Source organism: Meles meles, chromosome 8 (genome assembly GCF_922984935.1).
Source record: "Meles meles chromosome 8, mMelMel3.1 paternal haplotype, whole genome shotgun sequence".
Classification (NCBI taxonomy): Eukaryota; Metazoa; Chordata; class Mammalia; order Carnivora; family Mustelidae; genus Meles; species Meles meles.
Window position 1 is genome coordinate 42,766,144 of NC_060073.1, and position 20,536 is coordinate 42,786,679.

The following is a 20,536-nucleotide window of genomic DNA, read 5'->3' on the forward strand; positions in this document are numbered from 1 at the left end:
AGTGCCATTTCCAACGGGAGCATTAAATCTGCAGCCCTCCCGCCGCCGCCGCCAGCAGCTCCAAGCACGGAGAATAACCGCGATGGAAACGATAACAGGAAGGAGAGCAGAGCTGAATTCCATCCCAGCCTGGCTTTCCCACGGAAAAGACAGCAGTGGTTAGAAAGAGCACACTCTCCCAGGCAAAGGGGAACTAACAGCTGGGATTCCTAACATAAACCCTTTGACTTGCGGGAGGGCGTCTCTCTGAGATACGGGCGCACGGCACCAACCTCTCCGACAGCGTGGTCTTCACACTGTTGGTTCTGACGAAGGGAGTCAGGGAGTCGTCCTTGGAGGAGGTGATGAGGCCCGTGGAGGAATTGTGGCTCAGCCCCCCTCCGCTGCTGAGGGAGATGTCAATGGACTCGCAGCTGGTGTGGAGGCTGCTGACCGACTGGAAGCCCAGGCCGTCCTTGCTGAGCGCGGACGAGCTGCTGGCGTTGGTGCCCCAGGTGAGGCTGTTGGAAGGGCCCGAGTGGGCTGAGCTGGGGCTGGAGGCTAGAGGAGACTGGTTGATATCCAGATTCTTGCTGTAGAGAGGACTGCTGCTTCCGCTGCTCAGGACGCCACTGCCCGAGGGGGACTCTAAGTTACCTTGCTGGGCCGAGGTGGCATGAGGATTGGAGATCACCACTGAGTTTTTCATGGTGTCTGCTGTGGCAATGGGCACTTGCTTGGTAGGTTTCCCACCAAAGAGTCTGTGAAGAGACAAAGGGTTGTGCAGGTTGGACAGCCAGCAACGAGGGGTGCCGAGCTGTTAAAGAACGGGGGGGTCACAAGTATAGGAGCACTAAGAATCCTGGGGAGGGGCACAGTCATTGCTACTGAAATGGCTAATGGTGCTCCGCTGGGAAAGGCCACCATGCAGGGGCCCAGACACCGGTGTCTCACAAGGCTCCAGCTTCAAGTTTGAGGCTGTAGCCAAGACCCTTAGGGCCACGTGGGATAATTTTCAATAGGCCTAGCCACCATGGTCCCAGATCTTGCTTTGCTTCATTTCCATAAATAGGGTAACTAAAAAATGGCCCCAGCCCCGAAACATCTAGAGGAAAAGAGCTATCTTAATCATCTTTGTATCTGAGACCCAGGCACAAAGCAGGTACTCAGTTCAGTTCCAAAGGTTTCGGTTGTTTGGTCTCTAAGAGTGACATGAACTGATCAAGAAGACGAGTCTAAATCTGGATTGGGGGGGCCTGGGAAAAGTATCTTCCCGGATTTCTCAAGTGATGGCCCATCTGAAAGATGGGAGGCTAGTCCTACCCAAGGATCTACACAGAAATCTTGCTGGGGCATGAGATGTAAGAGCAGATGCACTGGGTCTTGGGGACAGAAATGTCATTCCATGTCATCCCCCTGCTGATGACCGGAAATGTGCTGCCAGAAATACAGGGAATGGCCCATGGGTCTCTCTCTTCCTTTGGCAACAGGGACTCTCTGTGAAGAATGGCAGAACAGTGTTAAAGTCCAAGGATGGGGACATGCTCTAGGAATGCAAGTCATCCCATCCACCAAACCCTGCTGGAATGTGCATCTCCGCAGGGACAAAACCACGACCTATCTTGAGAGGCAGGTCGCCTTGCACCCAGCTACTCCATGGTAGGAGTCTCATCTTTGTTCTCTCCCGGGAGTCCCTCCAAATCCCAATTATCGTAAAAACAAACATACGCACACATAACTAATCCTCACTACAGTATCTGGTAACAGATTAGAAAATACTTCTTTCGGGCACCTGGGTGATCAGTGGGTTAAAGCCTCTGCCTTCAGCTCAGGTCATGATCCCAGAGTCCTGGGATGGAGCTCCGCATCAGGCTCTCTGCTCAGCAGGGAGCCTGCTTCCCCCACCCCTCTCTGCCTGCCTCTCTGCCTACTTGTGATCTCACTCCCTCTGTCAAATGAATAAATAAAATCTTTATTAAAAAAAAAAGAAAGAAAATACTTTTTTGCCTGACGACAACCAAAGAATGAGATATCCTCCGGTAGAATCTTGGCTTTGGCGTGCTTACATACTTCCAGTAACAGGAAGCTCCCTGCTTCTAAGGATAACTCACTCCACTGTCAAGCCCTTTCAATCACTAGAAAACCAAAATCCTATGCATCTTCTTCCCTTTTACTTGTTGCCCCTAATTCTCCTCCATGTAACTATGCAGAAAAAGCCCAGGCTTTTGTCTGCTGGTCCCTGCAGTCATTTGAAGAGGGCTATCACTGGATCTAAGATTTCTCTTCTCTGCACTAAGGCACAAAGAGGAAATTGAGAACACCTCCTAATGATTTAGGAAAAATGTAATTAACAGGATTTGGCTGAAAGTTGTTCAGTGTTGAGCCTAAGAATCTGCATGCATTTTCAAGTATTCTGTAACAGTTGCCTCAGGGTCCAGTAAAATACCTTTGTAGTTACTAAAGGAAATCTATAATACCAAAGAGCGAATATTACATATACTACTTGAGGCAAGAAGCAGAGGAAATTTTCATTTACAAGGCAATCTGTTAGAACAACAAAGAGCAGCCCGATAGGACCTTCTCCTGAAAAAACAATCATTACTGAAATTCTAATAATCAAGTCTAGACAAAGAACAGTGAACTGCTTCATCACAACCTTTCACGTGGCAGGCTTCTTCTGAAGTCTTTTTTTTTTTTTTTTAAAGATTTTATTTATTTGACAGAGAGAGAGATCACAAGTAGGCAGAGGCAGGCAGAGAGGGGGGGGGGGAAGCAGGCTCCCTGCTGAGTGGAGAGCCTGATGTGGGGCTCGATCCCAGGACCTGAGACCATGACCTGAGCTGAAGGCAGAGGCTTAACCCACTAAGCCACCCAGGCACCCCTCTTCTGAGGTCTTTTCAGACATTCCTATTCACCTCCAAATATGTACATGTGCACATAATTTTTATTTTTCAGTACTTAATTTTCTATCCGGGACTCACACTCTTTCCTAGGATAAGCCATTTCCTGGGAAGGTAAGATAAGCTCTGTCCTATGCCGTTACAGTTTGAGGATGGTCCAGCAGAGAGGAGGATGAGATGATATGAGCAAGCAAAAGCTGTACACATTTTAAAAGGAACTGCTTAAAAAAACACTATTTTCACATAAAAATTTCCATGCAGTGTGGAAATGCGGGAAAATGCCTTTTTAAGGGAATAAGAAATCAATTTCTCTTTTTTCAGAAACACTTCTGCTTTAAAAGGCTTTTTTGTCTTTTTTTTTTTTTTAAGAAAGCTAGAATTTCAGAAACAAATTTGGAATTAAGCATGCAGTATAAAAAAGTATGTGTGTGGTGGGGGGGATACTGGGCTAGCTGAGAGAAGGATCTGGCTGAGCTCACGGTCTGGCATAATGATGCAGAATCTCAGCCACAGAATTAATAAGACAAGGGTGGAAAAAAGATCCTTTGCCTTCTCCTCATATGCCCACCTGGGGTCTAGGGGTGTATTAAGATCTCATCTTGGACGGTAGCTAGCTCTGACTGAGCACCTACTATGGGCCAGATATGGCTACATAAGTTAATCTTCGTGTGAAATCTCAGGTAGGTGTTCCCATTTTACAGATGAGGAAACTGAAACAAAATTGTAAAGAAGAGACCCACGGTGGCTGATGAAGGCAGACTCAGGATTTGACCCCAGATGACAGATTCAGACACTTGGGTGTTTTCCTCCCCACATGGGAAAATAATCAGCTGAGTACAAAATTGCTGGCAGGTTCTGACTAAACGTGGAGAAACAGGCTGTTTTCACCAAGGAACAAAAAAATGATTTGCTCAGGATGCCATTCCACAGACTCCAGCTCTGCTCAGCACCACCGACCCACTTACCTGCGGAGCGTGGGGGAGGCCACGTCAGGGTACTTGGCTCCCGGCTGGAGGGTCGCCTGCACCGCACTGGACACAGGCTGGGCGGCTGGGTTCACTTTCACCGAGTTACAGGAAGCCACGCTCTCGTTGTCGGATGAGATGCCTTTCTCCTTATCAGTCTGATTGACCAGGCCCGGCAGGGAGCTGCCCAGGGCCGTTTTGGAAGGCTCCCTCAGCTTGGGCACCGGCAGGCCCGCAGACTTACTGCTGATGTTGGAATCGATGCTGCTGGTGCTAGACCTGTTCCCAGCCCCGTTGCGGCTGGTGGACTTACTGGGCCTTGGCAAACTCCGGTATTGCAAGTTGGTCCGGGAGCTGAGAGCCAGATACCCATCGTCCTGGTTCTGAGGCCCGTCCATGCTCGTCTTCCGGCCGGTGGACCGGCCGACGAGCGCAGACGACTTGGGGATCTTGCCCAGTGTGGCTGACCTGCTGGTGACCGTAGCCCCGCTGGCTGTGATCATGGCCAGCCCGGCGGCTGAGCCGCTCTGCTTCTTGAACCCGAAACTGTTGGCATTGGCAGTGGGGGTCCTCGAACTGCTGGGGAGGGGCTTCTTGGACTCGTCGCCACTGCTGCGGCCTGCGTCTGATGGGGACCGCTTCACCTGGGAGGCTTTGGGAGACAGCCTTCCTTTCTCAGACACCTTTGCATCATCTGTTTTTCCTAAGGGAGAAAGCAGCAAGGTTAGCGTGCACACCAAGAACCCATCTGCTTACATTGGTCCCCTCCTCCAAAGAACCGGTTCACTTTTTCCTTGGGGAAAGCAGTAGCCTTGGGAGGCAAAGGAAAGAGCTTTTTATAAAGATAATCTAGCTCACTACTGTCGCAGTGAACCCTCTAGGAGATGTCAGTGACCCTCCTCATTTGCAAACCAGCCTACATTTACCCAGAACAAAGCAAAGCCGGCCAATTGCTAGGATGTCTGGGCAAGAGATCCTGCCTTCTACTGACCTTTCTTCCTTCTCTGGCCATTTGAAGGCTCTCCTTAACATTTTCAGGGGGCATCTCTGCCTTCCTGCAAACACACTACTCTGTTTACACACGTCCCTAAATCACGGGCAACGCGAACTTGACATAAGGCAGCTCGTAAACGCGTGCCCTTGAAAAGCCTGCACACAGGTGTGTGGGCTCTTCCCTAGCACCTGGTTAAGCCCACTCCATCCCCCTCGGCCGCTGAAGCACCTGCCGAGCTTGAGGCTTGCACACGGCCCTCTTTCCACGTGGGAAAATGCAGGGATGCGAACCTTCCCGAAAGCTCGTTACTGGCAGACCTACACTCGAAGAAGAAACAGCTGCCCTTGATGGGGACTGAAGCCTTGCTCGAGTGTCTGCGGGCTTCAGTTTTCAGACCGAAAAAGGCAGATGTGAGACAGCACAGACCCTCACTCACCGGTTCCGGGGGTCTTGAGTGTGCCTGCTGGGGCAGCTGCCTTCGTCCTCGGCATGGTGATGCCCACCTGAGCGGTCATGCCTCGGCGCCACGAGCCCGTCTGCGAGATGACCGAACTCTTCTTGCCCGACGTGCTTTTGTCAGACTCGTCAGACACGTCTGAGGGATTCCGCCTCCACTTGGACCCGGGTTCCATCTTTATGCCGCTGTCTGAGCCTCCGTCGGACTTCTTGACATCATCGCCCGACCACAGGGACCCCCTCTCCACCTGGGAATGCTTCTCAGCGTCGGTCTGTGGATGAGATGCTGAGTGAGTCCTTCCAGAATTCCAGGCCGGGAGCCCCTCAGCCCGCAGCGAGAATGGCAGCACCACGACAAACGACGACTAGAAAATGTCTGGGCCTTTACAGTCTGGTTATCTTGCTAGAAAGCCTGATTTTTTTTTTTTTTGGCTCGAGGAAAGTACAGAATATAACTATGTCCTAGAAGGGAGTAAGAAGTAGGAGGGGTTGGGGAAAAGGGGGACAGAGCCCCACAGAGGAGAAACGTGAGCAGACCGAGACGTGGCCAGAATTCAGCCACCAACTCTTTGCCGCTTGGCGACAAGCGCTTCTAACTCCGGAGACCTCTCTTCATCCAACACCCAGCCTCCTGGCCTGTTTCCCTTTGTTCTGTCGTCTTCCTAGCACAGCGCTGCAGCCTCACACGCCGACTGAGCAGGCAAGGGTGGCTGCTGATTCCACGCCGAGCAGAGAGAGACAGAGGGGCTGGGAGGAGACAAACCCTCCAGAGCCGGGGTGCCGGCTCCCACCCTGCTCCATTTATATGCCACTGCTTTTCTCCTCTTGTGGGATTGGGTTCAGACAAGGGCTATAATTAGCTAGCTTTCTTTGGAAGAGCCCTGACCTGCTGGCCATGGAACCCAGGAGGGGACAGAAGTGTGATGTTAATGATTCACCCCAGTGAAAGGCACAAAGCTAACCAGAATGCTTTGGGAGCCTTCCTAGGGGGCCGGGGCCAGTCCAAGGGGATGACAGCAGGGAGAAACGAATGCAGGTGGCTGTTAGCAACACTCTAGGCTAGCCACACTGAATGAAAAGGCCTGTGTTTCCTATACCTGACTACCAAAGTAGGCAACGCCATTAGGGCAGGGAAATCACAATGATTACCCTGCAAGAATCTGGCCTAATTAACGCCTTTCACCCTACAGCAGTACTGGTATCCGTGCCTTCCTCTGTGGATATACCGTGGTATGGGACAAAGCTGAACACATACAAGCTCCACTTAAGTCACTTCTCGGTCACCACCACAGCCTCTCTCTCTCCCCCCTCAACCTTGCACCCCTCCTAAGTTCCGGTTCTCCATCACAGCCACCTGGTGGTGCCTTTCCTGGTTTGGTCATGCCTCAAACATATACTGAGCTCCCTCCGGGTACTAGGCACCAGAAGGAGGAGGGAGACAAAAGACTCACACCCTGGCTGTGGGCAGCTCCCCATTCAGCTGTGGCAAGGGACAGAGATGGGGTGTCCTTGCCTCTGAACACAGAGTGGGAGCTGCATCAATGCTTGATGAGTAAAGGAGGGAACCAATGAACTCATGCTTTTAAAGCTATAGCACCCTTCAGCAAAACGGTCTCCGATCCAACCACTCTCTGGTTAAGGAGCGTCATGACCAGACATAGCTTTGCCTTCATCACAGCTTTACAGATGAGCTAAGGCTTAAGTGACCCACTCCCTGTCCCAACTACTCCAGCCCATGTTCCTTCCTCTGAACACTTCAGTCGATTCCTTCAACCAGAGTTCCTCCAAGCCCGCCATCTGCCAGGCGCCATGGAAAGTCTGAGGATCTGAGTGTCAGATTAAGTCCCATCCCTTCTGGAGGGAAAGATCCAGGGAAAGAGGCAGAGGTTGGCTAAGTAAATACAAATAAATGAGTAATGATGAATTATGAAATTTTATAAGAAAAAGGACTAGTAAGAAATAGAAATACACTGATATAATTCAGTTGATGAGGAGGAGGATGGGGGACAGTGGTTAGACCTTTTTGAAAAGTGCTCTGAAGAGTGAGAAGGAACTTACTGAGAAAAGTTTAGGGAAGAGCATGCCAGGCAGAAGGGAAGAGCACATGCAAAGGTCCTGAGACAGGAAAGAGAGTACCTTTAGAAGCATTCAATCCACAAATATTTCCTGGGTGCCAGCATACACCAGGCAAACTTATGGGGCCTGGGACCCCACTGTAGTAAATGAATAAGAACGAGTACAAGTCATTAACTTCCTGGAGCTTATGTTCAAGTACATTCTGACACATTCCAACACACTCCAGGAAATACTGAAAACTTAGCACTTAACTACCATCTGGGTATTAGTTATTATTAGTTATACATTCCTTTACACGTTCTTATCCCTTATTTTCCCTAATCAGATAGTAGTGATGCTAAGAGTAGTAGCAGCGACAATTAACATTTATTAAGCACTTACTATGTGCTAGGCACTGGGCCAAGGTGCTTCTCATGCATCATTTAATTGAATCCTCAACAAAAATCCATGAGGAAGTTACAGTTCATATTACTACTTTACCTATGAAAACTGAGGCACAGAGTAGAAAAGAAAACTGCCCAAGACTCACTTCCAAGTGAGGAAGTGGCTATCCAAGGATTCTAGGAAGTCTTAAAAGCAGAGGCCAGATTTTAACCCCTACGCCACACTGCCTTCCTGGAGAGTAAGTCCAAGGACAAGAGACAGTTCCGCATGTCTCACACAATGCCTCACACAATACCTACACCAAGTGGATTCCCCTTCCATACTGGCTGGCTGTGCCCCAACTCTAGCCCCGGAGCAGCTCCAGCCTAGCCTCTTGGGTGCGACCCCAAGACCTCTGATTTACCCGGTGACAGAGGGCACACGGTCTTGGCTGAGGACTATGACTTGGATCTTCCCTCTAGAAAGAACGTCCAATCATCACAGCCCCAACTAGGCCCAGGGCAGTAGCCTTCCCAGCACTACTCTGCATAGCAGGCCTGGGACACTCTACTGGTTTTAAGTTCTCAATTCCTTAACAAAACCTTCCTGGTTTATGTGCCAGATCATGTAGTAGCATCACTAGGGATCAAAAGATGAAAAAGTGGGGCCCCTGGATGGTTCAGTCGGTTGGGCACCCGTCTTTGGCTCAGGTCATGATCCTGGAGTCCTGGGATCGAGACCCGCATGGGGATCCCTGCTCGGTAGAGTGTCTGCTTCTCCCTCTCCCCACTTAGCTTGTGCTCTCTCGCTCGCTCTCCCTCTCAAATGAATAAATAAAATAAAATAAAATTAAAATTAAAAAAAAAAAAAAGATGAAAAATTCCCAGCCCCTGTGTTCGCAGAGCTGACAAGTGAAGGGTAGCAAGACCTAGCTGCCTGGGGAGGTACAAAGAGCTGTGTCCTTCCCTTGCCTCTCCATGCTTTCGTCAGTTCTTCTCATTTCCAACGGCTCCTAATTTTGGAAAGATTTTCCTATTGCCCCTACCTGGAAGTCCACTCACTCATTCAACATCCCAAAGGGTAGGTAGGGAAACAACCAAACACAGGTGGGGAGAAGGCCTGCCATTTTGGAGGTTCGCCACTGAGGGCCCACAGAAGGGAGGCTCATCTGCAGAGTGAGAGGTGGAACCAAGGTGGGCCACGTGGCCTGACGTGTGGGGGAGAACATGGGCTTGAGTCGGACTTCAGGTACTGGGTGCTCCCTCCTATGGAGGGAGTAGGTTACCTCCTCTAAGGTCATGACCTGTGTATAAAATGGAGATGCAAGAGACAGGAGTCTTAGAGGGCACAGAGTTGTCACCAAATGTGGAGGGAGTCAGTCTTTTGTTACCAACTCTCCCACCTCTGAAAACCCCCAGCACCTGCTTGTCTTTATTCCATTTTTGTTCTGCATGAGGGTGAACAAGGCACTCGTCTTTCCTGCTCTTGGGTCACAAGCTTCTAGAAGCCAGGACACTGCCCTCTTCTTGCCCACATCCCCTGCAGGTCAGGACGCTGAACTGGCTCAAGTTTCAACTGCAGTCATCACAGAAGTAATTACCAGCATCAGCATTATCACTGCTGCTTCTAGGTCGGCCCCGTGTCCTTCTGCATATATTATTAGCTCATCTAACCCTCTGAGCTTGTCCTGTTATCCGTGTGTGACATACCAGCAAAGTACAGGGGGGAAGAAGGACAGTGACTTGCCTACAGTCACAAGCAGCAGCACCTAGCAGGTGGACAGAAGGGGCATCCCTCCCTGCCCCCAGCCAAACCCTACCCCTACATCCAGACCAACGGCCAGATAACAGCCAAGAGCTCCAGGCTCACTCAAGGCCTCACACAGGACAAGAATCCCTGCCACAGAACTCAGAATTTTGTTTCCTTGAGTAGCAAAAATTAAACTCACATGGGATTCTCTTCCTCCCCTTATATACTAAAAACTTCACAGGCAGTGAAAATTAAAATTTTGATAGACGTTTCTTTGTATCTTGGCACCTGGAATGGAACCTTGCACAGACGGAGGGGAAATACTGAATGACCGAGGACATGAACGGACAAATGATCACTTGGGAGAGAGAGGTGTTTGTCACAAGTCCTCTGCCACCAACACACTGTCCTAAAAATAAAATGCTGCAAAATATAAAATGAATTACAAGATATATTAAGAACACAGCCAAACTTTGGTTACTGACATGAATGTAGGGAGGGAGACAGAGGGGCAGGTAATCTAGAGGAAGGAAGGAAAGAAGGAAAAGGAAAAAAAGAAACTCCTGAGTACCTACCAAAAATGAGACACCACAAGAGCATGTTCCGATGAAGTATTTCCATGTCACTACCACACTCCTCCTTTGAGACAAGTCTGATTGCTGTGATTTTACAGACCAGGAGGCAGAGGCTTGAAAAGGCTGATCAGCTTCTCTGAGGATGCCATAGGACCAGGAGCTCACCCCCTTCTCCCTGACCCCACAACCTGGTTTGGCTGCCCAGACTCACCAGTCCTCATGGCAGAAGTCCGACGAAAGGCTATCAGACCTCAAGCTAGAAGATTCTCTGCCCTGCCGGGGAGCCGTGATCAGAGACTCCAGGGCCGGACACCTGGGCACGTGCGTCCCATCGAAGGCACCCTCTGTGCCTCTCAGCATCCTCCAGGAGGACAGTCACTCACAGACAAAGGGGGCTCTTGTCTCCCAAGGACAGCTCCTCTGTGATCTGCTCTGCTAACAAGGCTGCTCCTTAGGCTTCTGGACCACGACTTCCCTGTTCCTTGGATGGGTTTCCTTTTCGCTGTTCCTCAGAAGCTCTTCCAATGTGCAAACCTGGCCTGGCAACCTGTCCTCAGCCTACTTTCCCGGCCCGTCTGCCGGCGGCTGCTTCTGCCTCTCCCCGCCTCGCCTGGGACGCTGCGCACTCCCCGTTCGAACGGGGGAAACCAGTCTGTGACAGAAACCTGAGCGAGCCCTGGGGAATGATGGCAGCACACGTCTTCCCGTTGCCTGGTGCTGCTCTGAGAGGAGTAATGGCCCTTAGCTTTCCTCAGAGTGGGATGAGGGGAGGAGGGGACGAGGCTGCAATTTACGCTGATTCAAATATTTGGAGATACTCCCTCCCAGGAACAAAGGGATGTCAGAGAAACCACCTCCCTGGGAATCTCAGTAACTATGGGTGCAAGTCTGCCTTTATTTTATTCCATGAACTACTGGCTTAGTTTTTAATCTCAATATTTTAAACTCAGGTAGTTCTATAGCAAAAAACAACAACAACAACAACAAAAAAAAAAGCAAAAACAAAAAACAAACCAACCCAATGAATATTAAACTCCTTCCATCCCTTGAAATCAACCTTCTGCACCAGCTCAAAAGACATGTTTGTGCCGTATTCTTGAACCTTTTCTGATGTGACATTTTCTAGATGAAAGCAAAGAGCTGGTCAGAGAGGAGGGGGCACTGCCCTTAACCAAATCTGAGTCTATCAGATAGGAAATCATTTGTAAATCCCCCATGTTTACTCTGTATCAGTGCGGGAAAACAGATGCCTGTCCCACCTTCGTGGGAGGGAAACAAAGACAAGAGATTCTTCTGATAGTGTTTTGCTGGCTTAACTGACATATAAAGGCAAGACTGTTCCTACTTTGAAAGTAAACAAAAGAGAAACTATTGATTTATTCATCTCTCCCTCCCTCCCGGACCCTCTCCACAACCTTCTCCCCACCAGAAACCTGTCTGTCTGTCAGTCTCTCTCCTCTCTGGGTTCCCCACCTCAGTATCTAAGGAGAGTCTAAAAGCTTGTTATTGTTACCCTGAAATTAAAAAGACTCTCAGGGAAAAAAAGCAATTAGTGTCCACGAGGAAAGCGAAAAAAGTTGGTAGGGGTAAGTGGCAGGGACGCAGGCTGGCTGTGTTTCTAACTTGTGTCTATAATCACTGATCGAACAGTGATCGCTCTCAAGCAGAGTGGCTTATGTATGTTTTTTTCTTTTTTTAAATCACCCTTTTAATTGAGGCATAGCGTTCACATACTCCATGCACAATGTTAAGTATAGAGCCTGGGCAGTTTTTATAAAATTAACCTACTTTCATAACTACCACTCAGATCAAGATATGGACTGTTACCTGCACCCCCAACATCCCGTGCCTCCGTAATTTGGGTAGTATTTTTCCTTCACCACCACCACCACCACCGCAACTCAATTCTCACTCAAAAATAACTAGAAATTCAGAGAAAGTGCAAATTCAAGAAGTCACAGGCAATCCCAGAGGCGATGCCCAACATATTTCCTCAGGGAGTCAACGTCCACATTTCTGTGGGACACAAGTACTTCCACACTCTGACATGTTCTTTATTTAGCCCAGTCCTCTAAGAAAAAAACAAGCAACAAACAAACAAAAAACCTTTGAATGCATAGAAATTTCCAAAGAAGCTCCTGTCTTGCAGAGAAACCAGAGAGAAAGGAGGCTGGTGTGGAAGGGAGTGAAGGAAGAGAGCAGTGTCAGTTCTGCCCTCGCCCAGGCCCCTCTGGGAGACTGTGTCCCGAGCAGACCCTCGCGTGGCTTCATCGCAGCCAGTGGCCCCCACCGGTGGGAGGGACCCATCAAGAAAAAGATCCTGGGCCACAGAAGCCAGTGCTACCACGGCTGACCAGTCCTTGCGCCGGTCAGTCCCACCTTGGGGACTGGCTATGAGGATGGCACCTCACTTTTCTGCTAGTAAAATGGGTTTTCTAGAGCCAGTCCCTCTGCCTACAAAGGAGCGCTGTGAGGTTGAGTGAAAGCACCCACGTGAAACCACTTTGGAAGCAAACAGAAGGGAGCACGGTAGCGGGGGACACATAGTCTCAGAGACATCCAGTCTCGGAGTTTTAAAGTAGGGGCTGAAAACTCCAGCACCTTGGGGCCTGGCAGGTATACTGAAGGGCGCAGCTGGCCAGGAGCAGCTGGGGCACGCTGGGACAAGGGCTCCCTGTCTGAAAGCGGCAGACACTTGGACACCTGTTGATTGTTGCCATGTGGAGGATCTGGGCTCAAGAAAGCAATACATTCTGATGTTTGAAAGAAATCAGAATCTCATTTTCATGTGAAATAATGAAATTTTAAAAATTTGACATGGAATCAGGGGCACCAGGTTGGCTTAGTTGGTGAAGCGTCTGCCTTTGGCTCAGGTCATGATCCCAGGGTCCTGGGATTGAGCCCCGCTTTGGGCTCCCTGCTCAGTGGGAGCCTGCTTCTCCCTCTCCCTGCTGATCCCCCTGCTTGGACGCTCTATCAAATAAATAAATAAAATATTTAAAAACAAATAAAATTTGACATGAAACCTGGTTTAAAATAAGAGTATGCCATAAGCCAATGGACAAATATCACCATGAGATGGTGACCAACATCAGACCAACAGTTCCCAACCTCTGGTCAGGACATACTGGTCTTCCAGCCCAAGGTTGTCAATGTTTGGTCCCAGCCCATCACTATGCAGAGATCAGCGTGTACCCTGGACAGTGGCAGCTCACTGTGGCTAGAAGGGGACACACACTCCAGACTAAGAATGACCAAATGAGTCCAGCATCCTCATTAAAAAATAAATAAATAAATAAAACAAACAAACAAAAAACCAACAAAAAGCAGATTCTAAAATGAAAGCCCAGGAAGGAAATATGGTTTTACCAAGACTTTCACAAACAGTGACGCTTCCCCATTCCTGTTTCTAGTTCCCCATTGCCTGACCCCCTTTCTCTGCAGGTGGAGGCCAGGGCTAGTGAGAGGTGAGCACAGGCAGCGAGCACGTGATCAGGCCTCATCTTACGGACCTGGGGATCCTGCTCATTCCAGATGGCACCAATGGTCCTCAAGCCCAAGGCTCCCTGCTGGCAGGGGCCGCTGGAGGAGCCCGCGTCGCTTACCTGCACATCCAGGTTTTTACGAGAGGAAGCAGGTGTGTTGGCGTAGGAACTGATAGAGGAACTGGTGTTGATGTCATCGGTGCTGAGGTTGTCTATGGTGTCGCTGATCCCGCTGCTGACGGAGCTGCTGTCATCCCAGCTGCCGAGACAAACACATGCTGAGCACCAAAACCTCACGCTGCGTCAGCTCAGGCCAATAACACAGACAAGTGCATACCAGCCCTGAAGGCACCTGCGGCGTAAAGCCCCAGACGAAGCTCTTCTTGCGTCTAACAAGACTCATCTCCGGGACACCGTCTATCCTTGCTGTTCTGCACTGGGAGCTAGGCGAAGTGGCGGAGACGGACCTTCCTCCACACGGAAGGTGCTGTCCTGGGCAGAGGTGGCTGAAGACGCTCCCTGCCTCCTACCCCGTCCTCAAGTCCATCCTGGGAACTCTGCAGCAGCGAATGGCTACTTCCCAGACCTAGTGGCAAAGGATGAACGGTGGGCTTGGGGACTACTGCTGGAGGCAGAGAGTGTCAGGAGCGGCACTCTCCTGGGGGGTCAGAGGGCAAATACGGGGTGCTCTACGAAGGCTCTGGACTCCACTCCTGGAGTCAAATGCCAGGGGAAGGAAAGCCTCAGGAGTCAGCAGAAACATGTCAATTCTATTAGCACTTCTAACTCTAATAGCATCCCAGGATATATCTAAAACAGAGTCCATTTCCCAAACCACAAATCCACCAAGGCCACCCCCAGCCGCTCAAGTCCAATCTCCAAGCAATAGTTCTTTTTCCTCATCGTCTCCCACTGCCACCAAGACTTTTAACCCATCTCCTGGTCCTACCACATCTACCTACCAAGTGTATCCCCACGTGCCCAGCCCTCCACCTCTTCTGCTGTCCCGCACCTCCAGCTGGTCTCAGCTCTGCCTGGGTGACCGCCAAGAGGCCACTGAGCCCCGTGACCCACTTCTTCCTAACAATCCGTTCTCACAGCAGCCAGGACCGTCTTTCTGAAACATGAATCACACCCTATGGGTCTGCTGCTTAATACCCTCCATGGGCTTCTCAGGCACTTAAAGCCCAAACTTTAAGTGACCACGAGCCTCCAATGCAGCCTCCCTCTCCAGTCCTGCCTCGTGCCTGCCTCTTTATCCCTCCTGGTTCTCATCCCACGGGCTCCTGTCCCTTCTATGCCAACAGGGTTCTTGTGTTCAAGACTCTACATTTGTTGTCATTGGGACTCCCCTCGTGCCCGTACCCACGATGCCCACCTCCTACACCCCAACCAAGCCTGCCGCATTCTCTCCTGTTTGGTCGCAGGGCAGTGGGTATACAGCAGGTGCTCAGGAAATACTTGTGGATTGAAACTCGTGGGAGTGAGAAGTCGAGTAAACTACAAAGTAAGTTTCCACTACAAATGTAACCTGATCTACCTGATCGAATGGAAAAGTAAGTACTCTTGTTCTCCTATTGTGCGGGTAGAGGCACTGAGGCTTAGAAAGGTAAGAAAGATGGGGTGTCTGGGTGGCTCAGTGGGTCGGGGCACCTGACTCTTGTGTGAGCTCAGGCTGCAGTCTTGGTGTCATGGGATCGAGCTCAGGGTCGGGCTCCGCACTCAGAACAGAGTCAGCTTGAGACTATTTCCCCCTCTCCTCTGCTCCTTACCCCACCTCACTCATGTGTGTGCTCTCTCTCTAAAATAAGATCTTTTTTTTTTTTTTTAAGATTTTATTTATTTATTTGACAGAGAGAGACACAGTGAGAGCAGGAACGCAACCAGGGGAAGTGGGAGAGGGAGAGGCTTCCCACCAAGCAGGGAGCCCGATGCAGGGCTTGATCCCAGGATCCTGGGATCATGACCTGAGCTGAAGGCAGACGCTTAATGACTGAGCCACCTGGGTGCCCCAAAATAAAATCTTTAAAAGAAAAAAGAAAGAAAGGCAGGCAAGGTTGCATTAGACCAGGCAGTAAAAGATGAACCAGGACCTGGATCCAGCCCTTCTGACTCCAGAACCACCTTCTTTACTGTGATGCCAAATGGCTTTCTGCTGTATCAGCTTTCAGCACGCACCAGAACGGGACACGGCTCATGGTCTCAGGAGAAGTGGAGGCTTGGAGGGTCTTACCCACGGGCCGTGTCCACACTCCCGCCTCCAGTGGCAGGCATCAACCTCGCCCCTTGGTGAGCCACGTCTCCTCAACCTGCAGGCGCACAGCTCATGCTTATCCCACCCCTCCGGGCTGAACTCCACTCGGCGGACAGACAGGACAAGCTCTGACAGCAAGTTGCCACCAGCTGTGGACTCTGAACTCAGCCTCCTCCCCCCAGCTCATTCTTCGACAAGTCGTAACACCAAAGCCTCAGTTTCTTTATGGGGGACACGTGGATGCAGCCCGAGGCCGCAACCGTGTGGTTCTGCTGGAGGGAGCAGGGCCCAACAGATGAAAAAGGGCCCACATCGGCTCTCACGATGACTAATAAGAAAGAAAGAAAGAAATAAAAGGCCACAGGAGTCTTTAATTGCATCTGCTCTCTGAGGTTAGCAGTTTACTATATCTACGATTTCCTATAATCGAGTGAAGAAGAAAGAGGATTGAAGGGAGGAGTGTGGCTGGCAGGGAGAAGGCGGGAAGTTAGTAACAGATGCCCATGAATCCAAGGCCCAGAGTTTTCGCTTTGAAATTGTACTCCCTCCTTCCGTATGGCCTTTCAACACCAAGCTGTTATGCCAGTGGGGCATGGGGCCCTTATTGGACACAAGCTGCTTCCCGCATTGGTGCCCTGGAGCATCTCAGGGCTACCCTGACTGAGCCGGCCCAAACAGGGAGAAGCCAGGGACTGCCGCCAGGGAAGGTGGGTGTGGGGACCCCAGGGATGAGGATGAAGGCACAGGGATACTGAGGGCAGCCCAGGGCTGAGCAAGAGCGGTCTTTGTGCCAGAAACCCTGTCTGTGGAGAACTAGCCATGTCCCCCTCCCTTCTGGATCTTTTGGGATATTGGCAAGTTTGTCTGGATGTAAAAATCGATTACTTCAAACTTGGTCTTTCCCCCAGATTCAGGGTGTAAGTGATCTCGAGCCACCAAGATCAGAGGCAGTGCGTTCCAAGATGGGACTGGCAGGTGAAGTCGTTGGAAAAGATGCCTGTGATAACAATGCTGCCCCAACAAGGGAACATGGGCTAGCCACGGGCTCTTCGGTGCTCCTCTTAGAGTTTCACGGCATCCATAAACTTCTGAACAGACGTCAAGTGCCGGAACGATCTCTTTAACTTGGCCTAAGGCGGCACTCCCCCAACCTGCATGACCACACAGGAGATGCCGAGAACAGAGCAGGACTCTAGAAGAGATGCAAATGGAGCCTGAAACTCCAGGGACCACTTCGTCCTCACCTGCCCGGGAAGGCAGCTAGTAGCATAGAGGGAAGCAGAGCTGAGAGGAAGGATGTCACAGGAGTGCCCCTATCCAGCCATACCTGAGGCCCTGGGAAGACAGAAGCAAGCCCTGGGAGGCTCAAAGTGAGAATAAATAAATTCCTTTCTTTTGCTCAAAACTGATTTGCTTCTGATTCTGTCTCTTGGTATGCTCGTGTGACCGAATGGGGAACTGCCATTTGTTTGTAAAATGACTTCGGACATGTGGCTGAAGAGTCAGACAGGAAAAAATGTAGAAAGCACGCAGAAGCCATCCAGGCAGGAAGAACATTAGCTGCATCCAATCAAGTGGCAAAGGCAATTAGGTACAACCTACACACAGCGTACCAAAGTCCACTGACCCAGGTCCGGGTGAGCGATGTCAAAAGGGGTTACGGAAGTGGATTACAACGGAAATGTGAAAGGAACACAGAAGATCTGTGTTTGCTACATGTTGAAACGAGATTCCAACTCAAGGGACAAAGGGGACACAGCAGAAAGAACTACAGTGTATCCAGCTATGGCTCTGGAACAATCATTCTGGAGTACGACGTGACCATCCCTGCGTCTTGATTCTGTATGATGGTTCAGAGCCCACTGGAGATGACAAATGTATTGCCCTTTCTTGGGAGTAAATGACTTTAAATCCTTGGGAAGTTTTAAAAAGAGGGGAGCTGAGGGAGTAAATGATAATCTGAATAAAGTACAGGATGAAATCTTTGTGATCACAGGATATTCTCTGTATATTTATAATACTTAAAAGAATATGGGGCATATTAAAGAATGTAAATAAAAACAGTCCTCTGATTTCAGTTTTAAATGAGTCCTCCTTTCCCATTTGAGATTTTTAAGATGAAAGGTTTAAGGACTGGGAGTCAGCCTGTAAAAAAGAATTACAGAGTTTGAAAAAACCTAATTTATGACATTTTAACTTTAGTTTATTTGGTTTGCAAGAGTTAAGTGCTTAGGAGATTTTGCTTGTTAGGCTGGTGAGTCTACCCTGTCAGATGTTTGAAGAACTTGAGGAAACCAGGCATTTTAGTATATGTGTTGCCGAAGCGAGAACGAAACCAGGCATTTTAAACTTATGAATGCAGTCTAAAATATTTAAGGAAACCTAATTACCCAAGTTTCCAAACAGTACTAATTGTCAAAACTCAATTTGTCCTAAATCTAAATTAACAAAGTATTACTCAAATAACAAGTGGGAATCATCTTAATTTATACAAAACCTCTTGATTTATAGAGGAGATTTATAAGAAAACCTAGGTTTAAAAATCAAAGCTTTAGTAAATCGAACGGTAAAACCTAACGAAGTCTAGGACGTTCCTTTTGGACACAAAAGCACTCCTTAGACATTTAGAAAACTATTACGGTAGATTTTGTTTTGTGAATGAATGAAGGATTTTTAGATGAATAACCAGAAGAACAAATGAACCCAAAAGAGGGGCACCTGGGTGGCTCAGTGGGTTAAAGCCTCTGCCTTCAGCTCAGTCATGATCTCGGGGTCCTGGGATCAAGCCCCACATTGGGTTCTCTGCTCAGCTGGGAGCCTGCTTCCCCCTCTCCCTCTGTCTGCATCTCTGCCTACATGTGATCTCTCTCTCTGTGTCAAATAAATAAATAAAATCTTTTAAAAAAATAAAAAAAATAAATGAACCCAAGAGAGCACACCTCCTCTCTATACTAGTTTTCTCCACTCCAGTTCACCTTTGCTCTACATTGCAAGACTTCCAAATTTACTCCAAAAGGGCTCCCCCAAATCTCAGTGGAAACACTGTGTCCAATATCATGGGAAGATGAGCAGAGCAGAACCCCAGGCCCTCCTCCTGCCTCCAGGGCTGTATTATAGGAAATTCAGAGGAACATGGAATACAGAGCTTGGCTGATTCCCCCCCCCCCTTTTTTTAAAGTTTCAATACAGCATATCATGTTTATGCCCTATAAATTCTTTGGCAGAGACAGCTAGAGAAATGGCAAGAAGATCCTTCCACTGATTGCTCTGAACCATCAGTACAGAGAGCATCGCAGCCAGATCAGGCACATTCCTTTTACTCTACTCAATGAAATCCCCCCCCCCCCCATTGGCAGTCACACAATGACACAAAAGGAGTGACAAGTGATCATATAGGGAAACAAACTTCAGGGGCTCCTGGGTGGCTCAGTGGTCTAAGCCTCTGTCTTCAGCTCAGGTCGTGGTCTCAGGGTCCTGGGACTGAGCCCCGCATCGGGCTCTCTGCTTGGCGGGAAGCCTGCTTCCCCCTCTCTCTCTGCCTGCTTCTCTGCCTACTTATTCTCTCTCTCTGTTAAATAAATAAATAAAATAATAAAATCTTAACAAAAGAAAGAAAGAAAGAAAACAAACAACCTCCAATGGGTGGGTGGAAGGAACTCCATCAAACACTTGCCCTTGTTCTTCAAGACTCTTAAACTCACCACTTTTGGATCCTAAGCCAGGGACCTTGGAGTCACATGTCCATCTTACCCAGTGAGTCAGCGCCCTCTATGGGTCAGGCATGGCGCCAGGCCATGTGAAAGCAGTGAGTACTCCCAGTTGTCCCTACTCCAGACAGCGAGGCCAGGGCATGTGACAGACAAGCACGGAGCCCAGGCACAAATAAAAATGTAACACAGGGAGATGAGCAAAGAGAAACTGCACCAAGTAGAAACGGTGAGGGTTCCAGACATTTCTACAGACTTCGATACCTCCCCAGGCCACCAGCCAGGTGCCAGCTCTGGTAACAGCGAGAGTCTGCAGAGTGCCGGATCCCAGACCCACCAACAATCTCTGCTGTGCCAACATCTCCCTCGAGGCATGGAAATGGCAACAGCAAGGGGCCAGGAGAACAAGGCCCTGCCGCCAGCCCTCCCCAGAACTACTACTTCCCGTTAGTGTTTGGACACCTCCTTTTCTCTCAAGGCCCCAGACTTCCATAGAATGAGGGAGCTGGAAGCAGCCATCCCCCAGTGATTGCTTTCTACCTGACATCCTAGGAGTTTAAGCTCAGAAAAAAGTTGGTACAGAGGCAAATGGGCACATGGAAGGTCCCCACCGGGCTCAGAGCATCTCCTCCCATTCAGTAAAAACTGCCCAACGGGTAACTGGACTTTCTAGTCTTTGGGTTTCTTCCTTGCTAATTTCACCCCTCAAAATATTTTTTAGGCACACACAATCTTCTATAGACTTGGAATGGGTGCCCATATCTTATACACAGGAGACAATTAGCTAGCCCTGAGTAGTAGCTGCCCTTTATGGACAGAGACAGCCTTTCCCATTTGACACAATCCCCACCTGACCCTCTTCACGGACCTGGTGGGCCCTGCAATTTGAGTGTGCAGACCCTCCAATAAAGGTAATAATACAAGTCACAATATAGAGTTTGCATTAGACCACACTATTTCTCCACAAAGGAATAGAATGCAATCTTATCTCTTATTTATAGCCACCACTGAAAGGGTTTACCAAAAGCCAGCT

The 20,536-nt window shown here is 49.4% G+C and overlaps 1 protein-coding gene across 6 annotated transcripts in view; it reads right to left on the reverse strand.

The window, feature by feature from the left end:
* Window positions 1-20,536, reverse strand: part of NAV2 (neuron navigator 2) — a 399,056-nt gene that overhangs the window by 65,247 nt on the left and 313,273 nt on the right. For all 6 annotated transcript variants that reach the window (XM_046014626.1, XM_046014624.1, XM_046014625.1 and 3 more), the window contains 4 exons: window positions 13,663-13,801; window positions 5,275-5,566; window positions 3,845-4,547; window positions 273-740 (listed from right to left, as the gene is read on the reverse strand). In XM_046014626.1, the coding sequence (XP_045870582.1) occupies window positions 273-740; window positions 3,845-4,547; window positions 5,275-5,566; window positions 13,663-13,801 (1,602 nt within the window). The remainder of the gene's footprint in view (window positions 1-272; window positions 741-3,844; window positions 4,548-5,274; window positions 5,567-13,662; window positions 13,802-20,536) is intronic.